Raw genomic sequence first — 22,499 nt, forward strand, 5'->3', positions numbered from 1 at the left:
GATGCCTTTATCATTGATTTACTTCCACAACAGTTTTTCCACATTATGACAGCAGTCCAATATTTGTTTCTCATTTTATAACAATTGGTCTTCACTGTGACACAAGATTACACACTGAAAGGTGCATATGGTGGGATTTACATGCTCAAAAGCATGAGAAGAGGTGTTCATCTGCTGGATTCCTTACCGTAGTCACTGAATGAGTAAAGCTCCACAAACTGCTTATCCTAACTAGGTCTCCTGATCCTGTTAAATTGGTTTAGGCACACTGAAAACAAGGCAAAATGCAGATAAACAAGCCCTACACTTCAAAGATGGGAATGAATTCCCATTAAATATCAAAAACACATCTCTGCAATCTGATTAATGTAATTGTGTACAAATGACAGCAGAGGGAGCATTTGGTTAGCTTTGTTGGCTACAGAGACTAATGTGCTGCAACCTTTTTTTGTAATCTAATGTTACTTTTTTTTTTTTTGTATCTGTTCAGTGTACACTGTGCATATGCATTGGTCCTCCCCATTTTATAGATGATGTAACCTGTACAATGCACTTGCTGGCTTCTCTTGAAACATGAATCCTCCATTGTAATCAAACTAAGAGTTAAATTGCTAGCTTAAATCATAAGCACAATAATATTCCCATATTTTTTATGATGGTAAGAGAAACTAGGAAAAACCAGACTAGTGCACTTAATATTGTGGGTGCTGGAGGCCTTTTTTAACGGAAAACGCTGATGTGCAATGTGCAATGCAAAGGTCTTACATAGGCCAAAAGAGCTAGCATTGGTTGCCTCTTCACCCAAACCAACTTTCTGTCTCACTAGTGGGTGTTGTGGCTCATTACTCAGTGAGAAGCCCACTGATCTCAGCTCAGACCATTGTTGCCTTTTCTCTCATGCAACAGCTGAAAGAGGGACCTTCAGGCCCACAGTGGGTAGGCCTCACAGCAGACAAATGACCATGCTGTCAGACAGAATAGTGCTTTTTCACAAATGGGGTGTGGAAACCTAAAGCCTTTTTACTGGGTTGCCCTGAGCGACACTAGATTTGCTGCTACATTTTTTACATTTTATCGTTGCTCACAAAAACGTACTTGTTTTTACTTTCATTTTTTACTTCACTTGTTATCCTGTTTCTAATCATGTTGTCTTTCTACTGAGCATGATTTCTATTGTGCGTGACTGCTTGAATAGCTGGATGTATAAAGAAGATAAAAGATTTCATAATGATACTCTTTGTGTTTTGAGTGGTAAAAGCACAAGGAAAAACAAAATTTTGAAGTTACATATTCATGTTCTTTTTACAAATAGATGTTTCAAGATATGCCAGCAGTTCACATAAGGAACAGTACTCTAAACCAGTTTCAGATGGGACTATGCTACTCGCTTCCTCTTGGTGTGATATATTTGTAACCATAGAAACACAGCATAGAATGCAGCAAGCAGCTGTTTCTTAGTTTTTTCACTGATATCCTGCCCTAGTAATGATGATAGGTTTAAGCTTTAATATTTATTGTAAATCTTTGGTTACATTAATTATTTACAATTTATGCCAAGTCAGCTAAAGTGGGGGAGAAATGTTTTGGTAAGTACACCATCCACTTTTTTCAAAGTGACTCACTAATTTCTGGAGCAAAACGTTGTCACTAAGCTGAGCTTCCATTATTTATTGCATTTCTGTGGCTTAGTGTCAAAGATTATAATTGAACAATGTTGTATGGTGAACATTATGTATCATTATTGCACACTTCTATATATGTACAGTAAAGAGTGCTAATTATAGATAATTATTACTGTGAAATAAACAGAGCCCTTTATTAGTAAGATATCTCTATATGGATCTTTATTATCCACGATAATCTTGTAGTTTTGGTTAAACAAGTACAAAGCAATTAAACATCAAAGCAGAAATGAGGTGAAGACTATCTGACAGGTTTTAGTATGAATAGATTAACCTTGTTACATTCTACTTTGCGCAGTTGTCTGTTGCTCTATACGATGAAAACCTATTAGTTACATGACCAGGAATGTGTAACAAAATAATCTCACAGGAAACTACAAATAGTTTAAAAAAACAAAAGCAAAAACAAAAATAAAAAACCCTGTAATGTAAAGTAGGAGTGAAGTGTCACTCCTGCAAGTTGACAAGTGTTGGATGATTCCGTCATCTGTTCGTCGTGAATCTTATTCCCGTATGTAAATCCTTGTGCACACTACATCATCAGCTCCAAAAATCTAAAGAGTGAAAACACAGAGAGAATTTTTTAATTTGATGTTACTGAACTTTCATCCTCTTCCATATAATCCTGACACATAAGAGAATAGTTGGTTGCCTTGGATTGCCTCGAATCAAGAACATGGCTATCATACTATATGTTCCTCTAGCATGTGCCAATGGAATACTCTTTTTACAGGTCTGTATTTCTACACAGTTGCATATTTGATTTCATGTCCAGCTACTGCACCCCTGGAAAGGCTTGGCTCCACAAGCTGAGACTCGCCATTGTTTGAGAGCGGTCAGTCACATCAGTGCCAGAGGGGAGGAGAGGTGGGTTGGTCTGACAGCCTGATACTGGCCTGCCATATTTATCGGGCCGGAATGGAGCGGCTGTCGGCACCAAACACCATCTGGAGGGGGAGAGGGCTGCACCACCACGTGCGCAAACTCTTTAAAGAATGGTGTTAAAGACAGGCCATCTGCCCAACACGGGAGCGTCCTGGGAGACATTAGCACAGGGAGTGTCAGGGCCACGCACGCCACTAGCATTCCCCCACGTAACATGATCAATGAAGCCCATCAAGCAGCCTGGCCCAGGTCACCCACAGGAGCGCTGCTGCTCTGCTGCTGGCCAACAGAATCATGGAAACGTGGCTCTCACAAACGAAGAGGCATTGCATCCGAATCTTCTGGGTTGGAGGAATCATATTTCCTCCCGATGAAAGGATAAGCAAACAGAAGAACAGGCTGGGCAAAAAATGTCCGGCTGCTTACTCATCCTGTACTAAAAAGCCTAATTTCCCAATCAGCTAGCAGCTATTTTGATATGGGTCACAGTTTTACTGGCAAACAGATGTCATTGACCCAGGACAGAACGCCTTCACTGTGGGCTACACACAGTATCTACATCAGGTACAGTATTTACTTTATTTCCTGGGACAGGTTGAGACAAATCTCATCATTCACTCATAATGTTTGTTAAGAGACGAAGGGGTTTCCCCTTTGTGGTGATTTAGTATGAGTTCATTACTAGAATAGTAGCAGTTGACAGTTATTTACTGTATTTTCATTGAAAGCAGCAAAACTACATTACATTTTATATTATGTTCTTCAAGTTTCGATTCTTATCTTAAATGGTATTTTTCCCTCAGTTTACATAGGTTTGATTTCCTTTGTATTAAGCATCATGCCAATGTTCAAATGCAAAAGGAAACATAAGACTATAATAAATCAGTCGAACAGAATTTCCACAGAGCCTCTTTCCCATTAACTTATGGATACAATTTGTTCTGATATTGTACATAATTTCAGTGGGTAGTCTCATGAATTTCACATTTTACAAGAGTATTCTCCCTGTGGCGAGCCTTGCAAAAAGAAGCTCCCAGTTATTGATCACAGACACTTCATTGTAAGGAGAGAACAGTTGACATCCCTGAGGGACTGCAAAGGCTGTAAAAGAGGAAATCCTCTTCTCCAGTAAAGCCCCTCCCCTTTGGTAAAGCCCCTCCCCTGGGTTATTAGGCCCATTTACTGTTGTCCATCTGGTCTGTAAAACCAAAAGGCCAGATGTTTACTCACTCCACATTCTCGAAATCGGTTGGAAAAAAGGCAATGAACAGAAGAAATGAGAGACGTGTCACTAATGGGGTCTAGCGCACAGAGTGGCATGGAATGTACCCTTAACCACTACCTTATGTCCGAGTCAACACACAGCACGAACGGGAAAGATTAGATCTGCCCTGAAAAGTGACTGAGGAGTACCATAAGAAAATGCCCCGAGACCTGTGCTGTACAGTGAATGTACGATGTATGTTTTACACGAGTATGAATCACATCTATCTTGCATGCCATCCATTTGAGATTGGGTCATCTATCAGAACTGAGCCCTGCAAACAGCACCCAGGATGTGGCAGGCACACCATGCTGGAGCTGAAGACAAAGCGGACAGGAGCTTTCTCACCAGGATCAGCTCGTCGCCCCGAAGTTCCCGGCTCCAGAAGGTCTTTGGGCCATTTCCATCCAGCAGGGTCTGCCTGCAGGCAATCTTGTTCTCTGTCTCCCATGTAGCCAGGCTCTGCGAAAAACCTCAGGTCAGCACTGAACAGAGACAAAGGTTTCTGGTGTTTCAATGAGAATCTGTTGCAAAATCATTGGGAATTGAACTGCCGCAATTATTGCAGCTTAAGAGATTATGATGTCAGCTTAATAATAATAATAATAGTAATAGAAAATAATAATAATAACAACAATAATAATCATAACAAGTATAATAATAATAATAATATAACCATAATAATATGTATCATCATCATCATCATCATCATTATTATTATTATTATTATTATTATTATTATTATTATTATTATTATTATAAGAATTTCCATAGACACTGCCATCAGCACTTTAAGGACCATTAACCTGAAAGTGCTTCCTAAGAATGTTGAAGAGTGTAGCATTGCGGCTGACCCTGCTACATCATCACAATGTAGACATAAGTCACTGCCAGAGTTCACCCTTCCGAAAAGCTCCCCAGTGGCCTCATGGGTTCCACCTGGGGCCTCTGAACTTTCTACAGGCTGGGCAGTCATCGCTGTATGCCTTCCCATAAGTCATTTAACAACACTCTGCAGTATATTTCAAATGCAATTTTATTGTTTTGCCCTTTATTTATTTGTAAAGTAGATTGGTGAAATGAACGCACATTTTGTGAATGAATACTCTAAATAGCAGTTGTTTATTATAAGCCATGGCTGTTCTTGGTTTTACAAAGCCATAAAAAATCAGCAGTCATAAAAGTTAGTCAGTAAAGCTGCCTGCCACCAGTCTGACCTCTACGTGAAGATTTAGGTTGTGACCACCCTATGCTTTCACAGCCACCTCTCAGAAGGGGCCATTCTGGTGTACAGCAGCCTGTCCCATGACCATTGATGGGTGGGGACATGGAAAAAACAAACAAACAAACAATTGAACCCTCAGTTGTGTGGTTGAATGGCAGATACCAAACCCATACCAAAGAATTAGTGAATGAAAAGGAACTGTGCTACTAAAACTGAGTGTGAAAATTATGATTAGATTATTTCCTATTGTACATAATCCAATTTGATCCAGCCTACTCAAATCTAGCAGATTATGAGGAGTTTAGGTTGTCTTAGTTTATTCTTGTTAAGCCTGCAGTATTAGTTCGAGGCACTGGTGATCTATAAAGGAATCCGCTATGGCTCTGTCTGTGTAGCAGCTTAAAGGTAGCTTAAAGCTTAAAGTAGATACTGAGATCTCAATGTTCATTGTGAAGTTCACCAACAGGCCAGAGGATGATCTTATTATGATGGTTCCACACGCGACCTGTTTCTGAGAAATAGCTCAGCATCCTGAGTTAGTCTGAGCCATGTCTTGTATCAACCATTCTTAAACATGTGAATGGCATCACGGCACGATTGCTGTCTGCAGTTACCTTGCATTTCCGTCCATCTACAGTCTCCTCGTTGAATTCCTCACCGATCTTAAAGTTGATCTCGGTGGTCCTGACAGTTGTAGAGGTCTTTATGTAGAACTGCTCCCCATTCTGACGGATCTCCACCAGGGGCTTGGAGGCAGCTGCACAGGCCACCTTCCTCAGCATGGCATTCACCCCTGAAAAACACGCCACAGACCAGGAAATCCGAATGATGACATTAATCTCCATTAAGACTGAAAACTCCAGTAAATATAACTGGGCAAGGAATCAGAGCATTTGCATTGTAGGTACACTAGGTTAACAGATTGTATTTCAAAGTAGATTAAATTTCCAGGAACAGTTTTTTCTTTGTGCCGCGTTTCATCTCTATTCATGTTCAGAGAATGTCTTCACATCTTTCTCCCTAATTTCCTCCAAGGTGGGTACGATTACATGATTTGTTCTGGCATGATTTCTATCTAGAGAGAGGGGATAACTGAACTGTATTTCTGTTACTTTTGTGTATTCGGTGAAGGGGCAAAAATTAAAGCTATGCAATATGATTTACTGACATTGAGCTTCACCAGGGGTCTTGCAATTTTATGCATAAAAAGCCATCAAGCCACCACAGAACAGATTGTTATCAACAGATGTTGCAGTATGGGAATGTAATGACAAGGTGTTGACTGGAAGGAATGTCACGACTCTTGGTTTTGTGTTCTCATCAGAGTGCAGCAGATCTCTCTACAGACTGATTACAAGCCTACACACTCTCGGCACAGACGTCTGGTATAAACAATCGAATGAGTAATCTTCTGGCTTGCCTCCTGTATACAATTATTATGCGTCCCTCAGTGCAAGTTTCTTTCTTCGAAGCCTGTATCTCTCCAAATCCTGCAATGAGCTTAGAGCCACATGCAACAGGAATGTGGAGTTTTCAATTTCCCAAAGTAATCAGTCTTAGCTGGAAAACCCTTTATAAGCATGTGCCGTCAGCACCTATGGTCATCAACCAAGAAGTCTGGGTGGAATAGTTCAACAACTCACTGCTTCCTCTTAATCATACACACAGCACCAGATTCACAACTCTGTCTGAACCTTTTAGAATGCAGACATCATTATTTAAATGAACTACAAAAACTATGTCACAGGGGCTTTACATGATGAACACTCGAACATGAACACTTTATAAAGATTTATATTTTTATATTTTACTGTAACTGACTAAAATAAGCAGGTGTTCATTTACATTATATACCTTAAACCACTTGTTTGAAAGGACTTATTTTTTGAACCCAAATTCCCATGTACATCTTAATTTGAAAATTTGAATAAGAATGAAACACACTGCCAAAGAAACAACAGGACAGAAAATAATCTGTGCAGCAGCCTGAAACTAACAGTGATTTACTCTTCACACCAATTAATGCCTGAATATGCTGCCGTACAAACCAAGAGCACAAGGGATAGCACAGGCGAGGCAGAGGGGAAACAAATGACTGCACGTGATTACGAAGTATGTTCAAAGGATCCTGCTTCAGCTTTAAATAACAGAATGGGGAAAGGACTTGGTAAATTACTTACCGAGAGCTTTGAGTAGCTCTTCAAAATTTTCACTGCTCTTCATTTTCCAGGTACCTGCAAAGTTTGGCATCCTTAATTTTTTTTATATTTTCTTTTACAAAAGCCTTAAAAAGATCTAGTTGGAATTCCTTTCTGTCCTTGTTAAGTCTCTTAATGTCAAAGGAACTATCACCCTTTCCCTCTTTCCTTTCCCCTTTTCTTCTTCTTCTTCTCTCTTTCTCTCTCTTTTTCTCTCCCTCTCTCTCTGCTCATCTGGACCATTGGCAATAGCAAGTCTCTGTGACGTGAGTCAGAGGTCCCGCCCTCTTGCCTTGGCAGATGCACTGGCTTACAGGAGCAAAGTCCCTTACCACCAATACCCCCCCATTCTACTCCCCTCCACTTTAGTCTGATGAACTCTCATAGAAGAGCTAACTATAGAGCAATGGGGGGAGGGGGGGTTGGGGGTTGCATGGAAATCTCATCATGCATGGACATTTTATCAGAGAATTATTAGTTGCATAGTATATACTTGGTTAAATATTTAAATTAAAATCATTCTATCTATCTATCTATCTATCTATCTATCTATCTATCTATCTATTTATTTATTTAGTGTGGGGCTAGGCCTATTCGATGTCTGAAACCATGTTGAAAATTGCCCAGTACCTTTCTGGTCATGTTGCTAATACAGTTGCCATGACAAACAATTTATCCTGTTTCCACCTCTCGGAGCACAGAGGAATGGCCCCAGGAGAAAAAGAAAAAAAAAAGCAGATAGAAAGAAAGAGAGAGAAAAAGAGGGAGAGAGAGAAAGAGAGAGAGAGGCCCACCCTCCTCTCCTGTCTGATTTGTTCCTTTTCTGACATCGTATCATTTATCTCCTTGACAAAGTGCCTTCTGGACAGCGGTTGATAATTAATGTAGAGAGAGGCCAGAGAGCACTTTGTCTTTCCCCCAGGAAGCAGGGGGGGTGGGGGGGTGACCCATCTACTTCCCTATGCACCCTGATCAGATGCAGTTTGTCCCATCAATCAATGGGTTTGATTTGAGACTTCAGATGTTCTGTGTCTGTCCGTTTTCTCCCCTTTGTTTTAAGAAGCGCAGTGAATGTGCTGCGAGTGTGATGTGAAGACCAACTGCTTCGCATATAGATCTTGCCAGTGAGTTTCTGGTAAATATTTTAGTAAACTACATATTTCTTTATTTACAATTTGACTATATTTTATTGTCAATGTAAACACACATAGGACTATTTCTGTATCATTAAGGATAGTCCTGGTCAGAATACCAAATGTGTTTGAACATGGTTTTTTCAAAACTTTCAATCATCTCCTGCCCATTCTAATAGGCCTCAGCTGGAGCTGGCATATGAAATCATCCAATTAAATCACAGCCCAGTCATCAACACATGTTCTGCTAGTGGTCCACATTCATCACCCATGAGGCATCAAAACAGAAGCACTGCCTTCTCTGTCAAAACCTTATCTCCTAATATCATATTTATTTAGCTCTCATGCCCTTTGGGGCATCTATTGGGGCCATTGTCCTTATTTTGTCATTAATAATGCCCCCCCAGTATATGCCCCCCAGCCCCAGGGTTTAGAGACTGTAGATACCCTGGCTACAGATTGATTTAGTAGCAAGCAGTATCTTAAAGGTCCTCCCCATTAGTAATTGCTGACCTTACACTGGTCACTCGCTGAAGCATCGGGCCCCTCGAGGACCCATTTCATATTAATATCAATTAAAATATGAAAGTATTTGTTATTTATTTTAGGCAAGAAGCTATTTACCAATTTCTTTTAACAGCTAACGTTATTTCATATATTATTCTAATACTTTAGACACGACATTCCTTTTCAGTAGTTAAGTGAATTAGCCCAAGTCTGTATTCTTTGTTGTAAATTCTTTTTCAGGACAACGATTAATTTAAGAAATTAATATTCCTTTGTATATTCCTTTGCACTGCATGTCACTGGGTATCAGCAGAGATATAGATCGCTCGAGGCAATTTTGCCCGAGGCTCCGTGGCAAAGCATTTATCCAAGAGCATATTAAGGCTATAACGTCGAGGAAATACATCTGAACTACTATCTTCCGTCTAGCAGCTAGAACCGGGGGGGTAAGAAAGAGAGAGAGAGAGAGAGAGAGAGAGAGAGACTGCTTACGAGAACCTTTGCAGAGAGCCGAGACCCTTCAAAAGGCTGGTGGCAGTTTCATAAGACACCACCGCAAGAGTGTATGCAGAAACGTAGCCGGGGCTCGCTCACTGGCCTCGCTCCCCGAGGATGTTAATGCCTGCGTGGCCAGGTGTTCACTGAGCAGAACACTTTCACGTCGGGCGTGGAGAGAACGCGTCTGCCTTGAACACGTGCTTGTAGTACCCGTGAGCTCCGCAGGTATGCACCTACGATCAAAGGAGTTATTATAAAATAACTGCTTTGAAAATAAAATTAACTCATAAAATGGTGTCCTAATTTAGCAGAGTTTTAGTATTGTATTGGATTGCAGTAGCGTATTTAGTTATCATTATTATGAAAATTACCACTTAAACGTTGGAAATTGTTTTTTAATCTAAAACCAATTTAACCACTAGCGCATACATATTACTCTGAAATGAGCCCAATACTATGCAATTTCAGAGGTTTCAAAACACTTTCAGGAACCTATAAAACAAATTCATTTCATAGGATTCATTTCAGGATGATGAAGGAAGATGTAGATCATTTCAAAGGACTGTGAAAATTGTATAGCAGATATTCAAATCAGTCCTCGCGGTCTGTTCCAACCCTGTTACAGGAGTTATCTAATGACAAAACAGTCCAGCATCATCAACTCTTTCGTTAACTATCTGAATTCTAAAATCCATGACCAGATTTTGAGGTCTGAATTTAAATATCTTTGTAGCTTAACACTGAGAAAGAGGTTATAATAACGTCAGTGTGCATAATATTGTCAAAGTGGTGATGAAATATTTATACAGACAAAATGTCTTTACAGCCTGGCATTTCTTCCCAGTGTAGCCTATATGTAATTTTGTTTATGGTTTAGAGCATGTGACAAATGAGACCAAATCAGTTAAATCTTTGTTAAATTTGTAGTCAAAACTCAGATTTAAAAATGGTATAATCCCTACTGAAACTTGAAAAAGTGCAGGCCATATAAAGGCTGAGGTACAAGAAATACGCACAGCATGTTGTTTCCATCATATGAGTCATTAAATCCTTTGACGCTGTACTATTGTAGTAACTTGAGTCAAAGCTTGAGTCATCTTTCTAACTTCAAATACACATTTCAAAGGTATATTTGCAGTGCATTCAGTCACACTCTGTTTACTTACCAACCTGACAACAGTGCATATTTTGTCACATGTTCTGCGCAACAAATTGCTTTCTTTGAAACAGCACATTTCACTGTGATTAAGCACCTTTACTCCCATCAGAGCCCAAGAGAACAGTATGAGGTTTATATGAAATGACTGGCACATGAAATGATTTACATAATTACATATGACAATTATAAAGAGATTACAGGGAGCACATGATCCAGTGCACTACAAAACACAAAGTGGCAGACAGGTGCTATTTGTAAAAACACTAAAATAAACATTCTGTTTATAACTTCTCCCACATTCAGAATACATCTCGTTGATTACTTGGGGGGAAAAAAAGATATGCCCTAGATTGTAAGAAAGAATAAATTAAAACACACAATAAAAATTTCCCTCTTTCCGATCAAATGCCTTGCCGAAAAGCATTCAAGCATGCAGGCTTCCTGAGCAGGGTTTCCCCACTTACAATCAATACAACATTCAATTAATGTCATGTCATGTTAAGCCATAATATAAAATATACCAAATGTAACTTGCTCCCAACACACTGAAATGCTGCAAGGTTAAATGGCAAAATCTAGGCTGGATGATGTTCAGTAGTGGAGTCACGGAGGAGATGGCTGAGACATAACAGAGCTTCTACCAGTGCCTGGAATCGACGAGCTCTGGCCGAAGGCTCAGTTTTTTCAGGGTTTCGTAGCCAACAACCATGACTATTGCTGTGGGGGTGGAGGATATGATGCGGGCGGAGAGGCCCTTGGTCATCCCCCAGAACCCTTCTTCACTGAGCAGCTGCTTGAAAGTCTCAATCACTGAAGTCCTGCCTTCAACCTGCCAACACAAACAATACATCCCTTTCATCTATGGCAGAGTCAAACACTGCACAGATTCAAACCACAAAACACAAAAGCAACACTTTGAAAGGATTTTGAAAATACACAGGACAGACTATGTGAGCTCTGTAAGTGCAGCTGAGTTTTCAGCACAGATAAGTAATTTTACCATCATTATCATTACTGGTCTTTGGCCTTAACACATTGACATGAAAAATGACAAGGAGGTTAAAGTGTAGAATGTCAGTTTTAATTTGTGAGGTTTTTTTTGTTTTTGTTTTTAGTTTTTTAATATACAGGGTCTCCAAATCATGGAACAAAAAAATATACAGGGTCTCCATCATAGAACAAAAAGTAAAGAGAACCTGAAAGTTTTAAAACTAAGATTTCACTTTGAAAGTCTATATTTACACATTTGGCAGATGCCCTTATCCAGAGTAACTTACAATTGCAATCATGTTACAAATGTAGTGTTAGGAGTCTTGCACAAGGAGTCTTATTGGTATAAAATGGGGGACTGAACACCATTCCTCTATAGGAGAGGGAGCACGGATGCCCACTGCACTATATGAACCAAGAGTAAATGTCTTTTGCAATCGATAACAGTAATTTGAGTCCACAGTCATCATTAAACATTGGGCATTGTTTTGATAGTTTTGTCCAGCCAATAATGCAGTCATTTACAAAATACAGCAAATAGTCTGCACTCTTTAGTTATTATGTCTTCAAATCCAGTGCCCCATTTTTACAAAAACAGTAAGTGGGCAGTTTAGTGCATTACCTGAACCCGGGCTCTGACTACATCCATGGGGTTGGTGACAGTGGAAGCAGTGGCAGCAGCAAGTGGTCCAGCCATGGCTTGAAGCACTAAATGTGGACAGTCACTTGGTGCCATCTTGGATAACTGTTCTGTGGAGAAGCAGCAATTAACAGGCCCAAATGTCTGAAGGTACTACAAAGAACTGAAGAATTTGGTTCCAATAGCTTAGAAGCTTTTGACTAGAAGATATTGGCCTCAAAATCTCACAGATTCCTTTGATACTGTTACAACCACAGGGAAGCCATTTTTAACAAGTTCTTCTTCAAAGTAAACACAGAAGCAGTATACTTGATGACAAACCGAAATATCAGGGATAAAGCTTGTGTGAATTGCTTTCATACATAAACAGCAACTCACAACTTGCCACTTTTTGCCTATGATCAAAGATGTAACTCCTAATATCCATGACTTCAATAAACTCATGACGACAGTTTAGGCAAACTCTTCCTAAATTCCCTGAGAAAGAGGGAATGTCACTCAGAAAGAACCTGTGAGAAATGCTGGCGAAATTATCAAGGAGCCTTCCTGGGTTATTTTGTTAAATTATTTAAAAGGAAGAATAAAATACTTAACTGACAAGTTCTTTGCATTTGGCAGACCCTCTTATCCACAGCAACTTATGTTACATATTTATCAGTATGACAATGTTTTATAATTTTCCCCTGGGGAATTGAACCCACAACCCAGGTCTTGCTGGCACCTTGCTCTAACATCAGAACTAAAGGAGTTTCTTACCTGCATAAAAGTGGTAAAAAGGCCACCAGACTGCACTGTTAGGTATGTATGTGAGGAGAGATGCCACATAACCTCGATAAAATCCGCGGAACCCATCGGCTGCAAATATCTGAGCTATAATGTTTCTGGTCTGACCGAAAGTGACTGTGTGCTTTGCTGCTGCTGATGCTTTGGGTTTGACTTTAAAGCGAGTCAGATGTTCTCCTTGGCCCTGCATCATAAGCTGCTGGGAGATCACGTCTATTGGGACGGTGATACTCTGGGCTACTAGCGACGCTGATCCCCCTGCCACCAGTGATTTTAGTGTATTGTCCTTGGAATAGCTGGACACGTACTTCCTCACCAGCTCGTAAGTGGTGATGTACGCCTGTCCAGATATGAGGGTAAATGTATTGACCACAAAACCCCTGTAAAGTCCCCTAATGCCCTCAGCTCGCAGGATTTTTCGAAAGGCGTCGTAGGTTCCCGTATAGAGGGATTTCCCCTTCTGCACCTGGAGCCTGGTACGGATGAGCATGGCTGGGTAAACAGTAGCACGGATGGTCATGGTCATGAATACTCCAAAGGAGTAGAACTTTCGCTTGTCCAAGTCCTCCCACTCTATGATCTGAATGTTCCTCTTCTGCTGCATGGTTCCTGCTTGGAGTGCCCGGCCCCAGCCTCAGGCTTCTCCCCCTGAGGAACAATTATATTTACTCGGCCATACGTTCACGTCACTGCTTCAAATATAGCTAACGTTAGATGTTAAACTCAAACATGGTTACACACCATGACAAACAGACTAGTATACCAGGACACGATAATGCTCTACATAGTAACTAGCTAGATGGCTGTGAAGCTGCTGCAAAATACCAAATGCAAGTCGGACGTTTAAACACTGTTAGTGACTTAGAACTAGGTTAACCAATCAGTTAGTTTGGGATTGGAATAACGGTTCATAATTTACTGATTAAAGGAAGGGGCTTTAAAAAAAAAAAATCAATCAACTAATCGGCACAGTAAGTACCTAGTCGGCACAGCCAAGAGGCAATGTGCCTTCGCACATTCCAGCTAAGAACGCTAAGACAGCTAAACTTTGGAGACACCACAAAAACTAGTCTAACAGGACACTACTAAACTGACCCCAATTAAAATATTAGCTTTGATCAAAGCAAAACACCTGTCCAGACTATTCAGTTAGATGTTGTGAGAAAAACCCCAACGATAGCCATCTTAATACTGGTTTAGTTACATAGCATTAGCTAGCCAAGCTAACTAGCCAAAGAAAACGTGATCATACTATAAAAATGACAGCTAAGAGTACACATTATAATCTGGCAAATGCCTTACCGTGCAGCAAAGTATGATTGTTAATTAAATCCCATCACAGGCTTATTTTATGTCTTTCCATTAAGTCGTGTTAACCTAGCTAGCAATCTATTTATTGTCAACACACCGGCAGCTTCGAATGTTCTACCTTCCCAGGCAGCTAGCTGGACGTCATGCTAACAACTACCAAACCATGATATTACCAATCAAGCCTTCATACAGGTTAATAGTTGGCGGTCTAGAAACACACATTTAAGATAGCCAGCATCTGCACATGTGCTCAGTGGAGGGATTCCGATACCGTGATGCACGTGTAAGCAGAAAGGTCCTCAAAACTAGCACCATATATGTGTAGGACGCAAACACGTATACACACCCATGTTTTACATATTAATTTATACTGGTACTGGACATTCACTGTTCTTTTGTTCCTGTTTTCATTTAGCTTTCAAATGCTACCCTTTTTATATCGTGTTGTCAAATGCTACAGCAGAAAACTTAGCTTGCTTTAAGGAACACTGATTTTTTTTTTTATACTTTCATTTTCGATACTTTCTTATTATCGCTTCTTTCTTTTTTCCCCAGTTTACCCAGCACAGGTGACACCACAGAGGACAAGGTTCTTTCGAACAGATTGTCCCGTTCACTAAACCCATACCAGGCCTGTGAGACACGCACCCAGTAGCTGGGCATCCTCACGCTGCAGGGCCTTCGTAACGTTAGCCACAACCGGTGCCTTAGGGTAAAGGTAAATGAGTACCGAAACAAGGACATAACACTTAAAAACTTCATAGTTAAAATCTACACTTTATACAGAAAAATATATTAAATGCGCAGCCAGACTACCAGCAATACTACATAAAACCCACCATCCAAATAATGAATGAAGTAGCCCCTTAGGGCTACTTCAAGAGAAGATACTATATTTTGGATTCTGGAATGAATTCAGTTCCTGAAATAAAGCTAAGATGAGGTAATGCATGTCTGTGGTTCACTGCTGGGCACGTGACAAACAGACGAGTCAAGCAGAGCCAGCTCACTGATCTCCTGCAGGAGGGAGTAGAGATTGGGCTTTTTGCTCTGCCTGAACTCCCTGTCCTCCCGGCTCAGTTTGGGTCTTTTCTTCTCCTGCACAGCCTGCTGGGAGGCCTCTTCCCTTCGCACTACCTCCTGGACCAGCTCCGAGTGGCCACGGCCGGTCGGCCGAGACTCAGACCGTGCAGCCGCGTGTGGCCTATTGCTGATAAGCTCCAGACTCAAGCTGTTGGCATGGCAACGGGAGGGCTCCACAGAGATGCGCACCTAAGGTGTGAATGACCAGGAAACCAAAGAGAGGAATACAATGCAAATGAAAATATGATGTTAAATTGTGAAGAGACAGTTACAGGTATGATTCTGAAGTCCGTTCACTCCCCATATCAACTCCAACAGGAACCCTTCAGGTTATCTTTATAATACTATTTGTTGGAGCTTTTGTAAAGTTGCAAAAACATGACATTGCTTCCCAAAACATATCCCATGATATGTGTTGGGTAGCAATGTTACATCTTTGAATCTTTATAAAACTTCATAAAAGGACTATAGGACATCAGTAGGTTTTGCTGGAGTCTGCCTGGGCTAAAGAGCACACCTGCATTGTGACGTTCATATCAATGTGGTTACCAGGAGTATTTGTACTCACAGTGACATGGTCGAACAGGTGAAAGATGTGTGTCCCTGCGGTGGTGCAGGTGCTGATTCTGTCAGGATGCCTCTGCAGTGTCCCCGCCTGCCACGTACACCTGCCCTCATCCTCTATGCTCACCACCTGTCCCTCCCGATTCTTCAGGTACACGGCACCCTTCAAACTGTACCTGCAAGCATTCACACCAAGGGCAAATCTTCCATGACCGTTTCTGCTGTTTACTGCTTCTGCATTATACTGTATGCTACAAATACAGAGTTCTACATTTGATACCAGTATTCTACTGCACTCAAGTTCCAACACTCTAGTCGTTCGTTGTGGAGTGTTATAACAGGTTATTACTGTGGGATGAAGACCAGCATGCCATTCGCCCTGATGGTGTAGATAATGGCATCAGCCACACAACGCTCATCTGTGAGCGGGTCCTTGTCTCGGAAGTAGAGGTACTGGAATAGCTCGATGGACTGTTTCTGAATGTGCTGTGCTGCCTGTGGGTCAAACAGAGAGCTTTACTGTATACTGCTGTTACAGAAGAACACCATTACAGCCAGTGCCTTCTTTTAATTGAAGTCTTATCATTAACTCATTTTGTGTCATGTTTAACATTTGTTTGTGTCTCATCAAATGCTTAGCCCCCTCAAATTATGTGCATATGAATTACAAAAGGGTAGGAAAAGTAATCCCAAAAAATTAATCTTGAGCATCAGCATCGTTACAAGTGTACAAGTTCATGAAAGGTATCATAGTACAAAGATGAACAATAGGATTGTACTATTTAAAAGCTGATGTTGATCTTAATTATAAAAACATGCCTGGGACCAGCCCTACTTACTCGATTCTTGTTGTTGATTTGTTGAGCCATTTCCTCCAGTTCCTTGTTGCTAGCTAAGGTCTTGTGAAGGCAGTCCTCTTTCTCTGATTGGAGAGCAGCCATAAGCAGGCGATGCACAATGATATCAGCATAGCGCCTGATTGGAGAAGTGAAGTGAGTGTAGCGATCCAGAGCAAGACCTGCCAGTAAGACATAAAGTGAGCACTGGAAAGGTCAGAGACATTCTTAAAAGTTCTGCTCAGTGTCCTGTGAAGGCGTTTAAAAAGTTAATACGTAGAGCAAAGGCTAATTTTCAAGCCTTAACCATACTGCTGTTCCGGATGGACACAACTCTTAGCCCCTGTGGTCCTCTTAGTATATTTTTAGTTAATAAACACAGATCTTAATTATTGCTAAGACATGACCTGTAATTCCACTCTCAAAGGTTATTTAAGAGCCCAGGCCCCATTAGGCAGAAGAAGAGAGAATGTACGAGGTAAAACCATTGTACCATAGTGATAGTACTCTTCTTCTGGACAGGACCCAGTAGAGAAATACAGGGCATTAGACATGGCTTGGGTAGCCATCATCCTGAGCAGCCTGTTTACCAGGGGGTCCTGTGGATCCATTGCCTGGTCCAGAGAATCTGCCAGAGCTTTGTTTGACCTGTTACAGCATAGGTGGGCATAAGACAGGCATAAACAACTTTTAGCAAAACTATGGCATTACTGGGACAAGGGCCTTTATATCTGAAATCCAGTTACTTTGTACATTTTAGAGATTCTGTGCAACAAATGTTGTGCTCCTCAGAATAGAGACAGAATTCCCTACCGTGTATCAATGGTAAAGCCACGACTCTTGGCACTGTCAATCAGTTGGTTAAAAAACTCCTGTTTTGGCGGCGGGTGGTGCCTTAGTAGTGCTTGGTGTGGAAAGCGCTCCTGGATCTTACGCGCCACCCAGTGGTTGGCGTAGATCATGCACTCTGCCACCGTCTCATGTACCTCCAGGGGCTCTTTGGGCACCAGAGCTACAATGTTCTTGTCCTTGTCCAGCTGTGCCCTCACCTCCACCCCCTCCAGCTCAAGAGCGCCCCCCCAATCCCTCTGTGCTCGCAGGTGTCGAGCCACCCTGGTCAGAGTCTCCAGGGCATGCAGGAGCTCAGCCAGTTTCCGGTCCTGCTCAGAGCTCTCAAGCTGTGCTAGCTCAGGTACTTCAGGCCCTTCCCCATTTAGCAGGCTCTGTGCCAACTCGTAGTGCAGCTGGTAGGAGGAGTGGATTAGAGTGCGACCATACCACACATTACACACAGCCAGAGACTCTGCATCCAGCTCCCACAGTACACTCATGGCATATCTAAGGAATACAATGAATAAGAGGATAACAAGTAAATGGAAAGAACCACATACCAGCAATATTCCCCGTAAACTGTACAAAAAACCTTCTCAGGGACATTCTAACTTCATGTGGCTCACCTGTCCACTCTTCTCAGCAGGGAGCAGAGGTCAGCACTCAGCACTGCTGGCAGCATGTCATACCTGCGGTCAGCCAGGTAATAGGTGGTGGCCCTGGAAGGAGTGCAGACACATAGCAGTGATTAAAGGGCCCAGTACCTTAGCAGAAATGACCCTACAGCCATCATGCTTCCATTTGCTTGGTACCTGGAACGTGCCTCCAGATCAGTAAGCGAGCCCTCTTTAACAAAGTGTGTGACATCTGCGATATGCACACCCAGCTCCAGGTGCTTGCCCCCTGGCAGGGTACGAATGGACAGTGTGTCGTCCACGTCCTCACAGCCCAGCGGGTCGATGCTGAACACCAGGTGCGTATCCCGCAGGTCCCGCCGTGAGCTGACCTCAGCCGGATCCACCTGCCATGGGTGTTCCTTAGAGTTCAGTGACATCTCCCGCAACTGGGAAAGAAAAATGGACAAGTACACTTAAAAAAACACCTCATAAACACAAAGTATGTATTAAGCAAAAATATAATTCAAATCTGTCCTTTGTAACTCTTATTTTCATATTTACTTATACCTGATCACAAATGTGATAACAATGCAACACTATGTTCAGCTGCTACCATCAGGCTGAAAAGCAAGGGGTGATTTTATCCACTTTAACTGCTGTGAGCCCATGCTCATCACAGCACATTGCGCCAGCTGGAAGCCCTGCTCACCTGGGCCTCAGAGAAGGGAGCCACGTGGATGCTGTTCTCCAGCAAGATGGTCTGGATCTCGGTCTCCAGCTCTCCAGCCTTCCCCAAGACCCTGACACTGTGGCCGCTCGGGTAGAGAGAGGTGCTTTCCCATGAGTCCACGCGCACGATCACCCTGTGGTCCTGTACACAGCGCTCAAACACATTAGTGCTGCATTCCACACAGTACCATTTTCAGTACCATTTTGAATTCTGAGCAAGCTATGGTACACAAGCATGTGGTGTATATGCTATCTAAATTAATAACTTGATATTTTAAGTGATATTTTCAAAAGTTGTCTATAAAGCATTGGAACACTGATTAAAAAAGTGATGTCATATAAACAATGTAATGTTGCTAATTCTGTATATTGAGCAAGGCCACAAATAAAGAGAAAAGAAATTATATATTTTCTTGCTTGTCTAAGACAGACCTGCAGTGTCTCTGCCTGCTGGGTGCTAATCCGTATCTTTGGGATGCGATAATCCCAGGGAATGACCAGAATCTTCTGGGAGTTTCGGCTCTGGGACTGGAGCTCCTCTCGTGGTGGGAACGTTACCACATAGTCTCTCCAGTTCCTCTGGAGGATACCCACCACCCTGCCTACGTTGGAGGGATGAGAAAAGTCACTAGTATCAATTGTTCCACCTTTACACCATCCACTAGTCCTGGTTGGTGACGTTGTGCATACATCTAATCTTATCATACTTTAGGTTTACACGGTACTGTTTTCAGAAGTAAATGCAGATCCTTATTCACCCTGACTGTATCTGCTCACCTGTATTGCCTGGCCAGAGCTCAGTGCTTTCCGACACAGCCACTTAAACCTCAAGTAAAGTTATTCTTCCATAATGCGGTAGCCATGTGAGGGTTAGGATATCTGTAGGTAAGGTAAAAATGTGGGGTTGCTGCATTTACCTGTGGGCATGAGCTGGCTTTGGGCGTCCTCCCCTGCACGCTCTTCACCCTGCCCTGCCGCTAATGCTGTGGTCCGCCCCTTCCACTCACTGCGCGGCAACAGCTCCACAGCAACTGAGTCACCTTGTATCGCACGATTACGATGTTTCATACCACTGATCAGCACATCACTGTTCAGCTCTATTGATACAAGGTCACAGGCTGGGTCAGAGGTCAAAGTTCAACAGCAAGCCCACTCTTTGCACACTGTCACAGTGTAGAACGCAAGCAGAAATTGTGCTTATGATTGCTGACCTGTGTTCTTGTTCGTGGAGCCTTCAAAGCGCACAAAGGCCTCGTTTTGCGCCCGGTGCTTGTTTACATTAAGCATGCCCTTGAAACAGGAATCACAGGAAAGATCACCCTAATAGCAGCTCCTCAAAAAGCCCAGAGCAGAAGTACATGTTTCTAATGAAAAAAACAACAACAACAAAAAAAAAAACCAGGTTCTTTTTTCCTCTCGTGTAGACCTCACCTGAATGTACCTTCCGGATTTGATCCCTGCCTCTAGAACATCTGCAGGCAGGTGCTCCGGGTATTCCTTCTCCACTCCTTCACTCTCTCTCTCCTGCAGGGTCTGAGCAATGGATGCATACAGCTCCCGGGCCGCCTGCAGATCCGGCCAGAAACTTTCCAAATATTCCTACAGATCAAGAGATGAATGATGCAGTGCTAAGTCATGAAGAGTCTACTGTTAGGTAGAATCCATGACAAGACAGTAAGAGGTTAATTAACTCTAATGCCTGATGGTGTAACTACAAGAAATAACAATTCTGCTAAGGGGAAAAACTAAGCATTTAGCTATGAGAGATTAAGATATTAATTAAAAAAAAAATACAAACATACATTAGTTGAGATGACATAAACTCCACTATTTAGGCTGCTGCACGTTTTGATAGTATTCTGGTCTTCTGTGATCATAACAACTGGGGTCAGACCAGCCAGATGGTTATAATACCACACTGCTGCATGGTACACACACCTGAAGCAAACACAATTGCACAAGATCAGCTAGCTGTTCACCAGACGAGCTTATGTCGTATGACTCAGGAATTATAGGCACACATGAATCAGTCACCTTGTGTGCCACTGCTCTTGCGTTTCTCCTTTCTCACGGGGGCAGTAGGAATACTGCTGAAACTCATTGGCGAACAGAACACAGTCATGGCGAGGGTCTTTCAGAAGACCACGTAACCTGTTATAGTGCCTGCAGGATAGGTTCATAACAGCAACACAGTTGCACACCACTGTGGGACACAGAACATAAACCTGGATGCTTCAAATCTCCTAGATTAAAGATCACCAGTGGATTTAAGTAGCCTGATTATCAATGATTCTCCTCTTTTCGATATTAAATAATACACATGCACTATTTTTTGTTGTTGTTGTTTTTTGGGTAGCATACCTCCGGCCACGTGCGTGCTGGGCAGCCTGGCAAGCCGTCTGGGTGAACACAATCCCACACAGCTCCCTGAACTCCAGAATCTCCAGGAAGTCCCGCACCACACCAGCATCCGGAACAACATAGTGGGTCACATCTCCCGACAGCAGCTTGCCATCTATTTACAGCACACTGACAACCTTAGCATTTAGGATTCAGTCTAAACAAAGCAAGAATAATCTGCTGTCTCTCCTCACAATGACAGTAGAGTATTCACTATTCCATCAGGCCCCTGTGTTTTTCCTTCTGTAACTACAAATATAAATTGGAGGAAATAACTGAGACAGAGACCAAGTCTAGTGGATTCCACAGTTGAAATATATAGCTCCTTGCACAAAAACACTTGCCTACATTTTACTTTTAGCTATGATACATTAATAAAACATTACCATAGTATTTTAAAAACACAAGTTAGGTGCCACATGTCTTTGACAGGATCAGTAAAGGAAGCTAAAGTGAATTGTTTTAATTAAACTAGAAAACGACATTTTCTTTTTTATTTTTGTGTCGACAGTAACCTACTACTATCACTACTACTACTACTACTACTAATAATAATAATAATAATAACAAAAACACTGAATGCTAAATTAATTCACCTGTAACAAAAACCTTTTCTGTGTTGTAATATGTAATAATAAACTGAATCCTACATTAATTCACCTATAACAAAAACTGCTCTTACCATTTTCACATCCTGCCTGACACAGTGCGCTGCCGCACGCCACCTGTTCTCTTAAATAAAGCTCTCGCACTACACGCACTTTTCGCCCACGCGAACTCTTTAGATGAAGTACTTTTTCAGTTTTAATCATTTCCAAATCTAGAAGAGTTGCATCTAAATGCCGTGTTCCGTCTCATCAATAACAAGTACCATCGCCAAGTTCCTGCAATCTTCTTCAGTTTGGTAACCTGGTGCACTGAAACGAACTTAAATGTATGTGTCGCCACCAATAGGCCTGGATGAATTATGAAGCCTATTAAAAACATCGGTACAAGTAATATGGACATTATTAAGCATGGGACATAGCTTATTATATGAATAAAAATGCTGACACGCTTTAAAAAGACTTTTATTCTTATATTATTTCTCAGTTATATTTTAGCATTGCATAAATCCATTTTGATAGCAGGCATATAGTCTGCAGTATGCACTTAATGGTGCAG

The 22,499-nt window shown here is 41.7% G+C and overlaps 3 protein-coding genes across 6 annotated transcripts; all 3 read right to left on the reverse strand.

The window, feature by feature from the left end:
- Positions 1-1,829: 1,829 nt before the first annotated feature.
- crabp1b (cellular retinoic acid binding protein 1b) lies at positions 1,830-7,452 on the reverse strand. Its single transcript, XM_027004779.2, has 4 exons — positions 7,237-7,452; positions 5,671-5,849; positions 4,180-4,293; positions 1,830-2,236 (listed from the first exon to the last, which is right to left on the reverse strand). The coding sequence occupies exons 1-4, from the start codon at positions 7,304-7,306 to the stop codon at positions 2,186-2,188; spliced, it is 414 nt and encodes a 137-aa protein (XP_026860580.1). The 5' UTR covers positions 7,307-7,452; the 3' UTR covers positions 1,830-2,185.
- A 3,180-nt stretch (positions 7,453-10,632) lies between these two features.
- slc25a44b (solute carrier family 25 member 44b) lies at positions 10,633-15,002 on the reverse strand. Of its 4 annotated transcripts, none has more exons than XM_035520897.1 (4): positions 14,924-15,002; positions 12,938-13,612; positions 12,164-12,291; positions 10,633-11,380 (listed from the first exon to the last, which is right to left on the reverse strand). In XM_035520897.1, the coding sequence occupies exons 2-4, from the start codon at positions 13,566-13,568 to the stop codon at positions 11,189-11,191; spliced, it is 951 nt and encodes a 316-aa protein (XP_035376790.1). In that variant the 5' UTR covers positions 13,569-13,612; positions 14,924-15,002; the 3' UTR covers positions 10,633-11,188. The 4 variants fall into 4 exon arrangements, with proteins under 4 accessions (XP_035376790.1, XP_026860568.2, XP_026860567.2 ...); XM_027004767.2 differs by lacking the exon at positions 14,924-15,002 and adding an exon at positions 14,496-14,831; XM_027004766.2 differs by lacking the exon at positions 14,924-15,002 and adding an exon at positions 14,267-14,831.
- Positions 15,003-15,036: 34 nt separating this feature from the next.
- On the reverse strand, positions 15,037-22,241 carry dis3l (DIS3 like exosome 3'-5' exoribonuclease). The gene is made up of 17 exons (XM_027004764.2): positions 22,018-22,241; positions 21,297-21,450; positions 20,970-21,098; positions 20,738-20,873; positions 20,367-20,534; positions 20,147-20,225; positions 19,853-20,032; positions 19,368-19,537; positions 18,916-19,077; positions 18,402-18,652; positions 18,216-18,308; positions 17,572-18,096; positions 17,252-17,406; positions 16,762-16,940; positions 16,272-16,417; positions 15,927-16,098; positions 15,037-15,547 (listed from the first exon to the last, which is right to left on the reverse strand). Exons 1-17 carry the CDS (start codon positions 22,145-22,147, stop codon positions 15,209-15,211), a joined length of 3,168 nt encoding a protein of 1,055 aa, XP_026860565.2. The 5' UTR covers positions 22,148-22,241; the 3' UTR covers positions 15,037-15,208.
- Between the last annotated feature and the right edge of the window lie 258 nt (positions 22,242-22,499).

The sequence above is a fragment of the Electrophorus electricus genome, chromosome 21, assembly GCF_013358815.1.
Source record: "Electrophorus electricus isolate fEleEle1 chromosome 21, fEleEle1.pri, whole genome shotgun sequence".
Classification (NCBI taxonomy): Eukaryota; Metazoa; Chordata; class Actinopteri; order Gymnotiformes; family Gymnotidae; genus Electrophorus; species Electrophorus electricus.

Bases quoted from the DNA above. Each gene is read 5' to 3' on its own strand.
- crabp1b (XM_027004779.2), bottom strand. From the start codon at position 7,306: ATGCCAAACTTTGCAGGTACCTGGAAAATGAAGAGCAGTGAAAATTTT. The intron at 5,850-7,236 runs GTAAGTAATTTA...CGTGTTTTTCAG, and splicing joins AGAGCTACTCAAAGCTCTCG to GGGTGAATGCCATGCTGAGG. The intron at 2,237-4,179 runs GTGAGAAAGCTC...TTCACTCTTTAG, and splicing joins GGGGCGACGAGCTGATCCTG to ATTTTTGGAGCTGATGATGT.
- slc25a44b (XM_035520897.1), bottom strand. From the start codon at position 13,568: ATGCAGCAGAAGAGGAACATTCAGATCATAGAGTGGGAGGACTTGGAC. The intron at 12,292-12,937 runs GTAAGAAACTCC...GCTTCTCCACAG, and splicing joins TTTTTACCACTTTTATGCAG to AACAGTTATCCAAGATGGCA. The intron at 11,381-12,163 runs GTAATGCACTAA...TTGTGTTGGCAG, and splicing joins TAGTCAGAGCCCGGGTTCAG to GTTGAAGGCAGGACTTCAGT.
- dis3l (XM_027004764.2), bottom strand. From the start codon at position 22,147: ATGATTAAAACTGAAAAAGTACTTCATCTAAAGAGTTCGCGTGGGCGA. The intron at 17,407-17,571 runs GTAGGGAATTCT...ATGCTGTAACAG, and splicing joins GGCTTTACCATTGATACACG to GTCAAACAAAGCTCTGGCAG. The intron at 15,548-15,926 runs GTGAGTACAAAT...TTCACACCTTAG, and splicing joins ACCTGTTCGACCATGTCACT to GTGCGCATCTCTGTGGAGCC.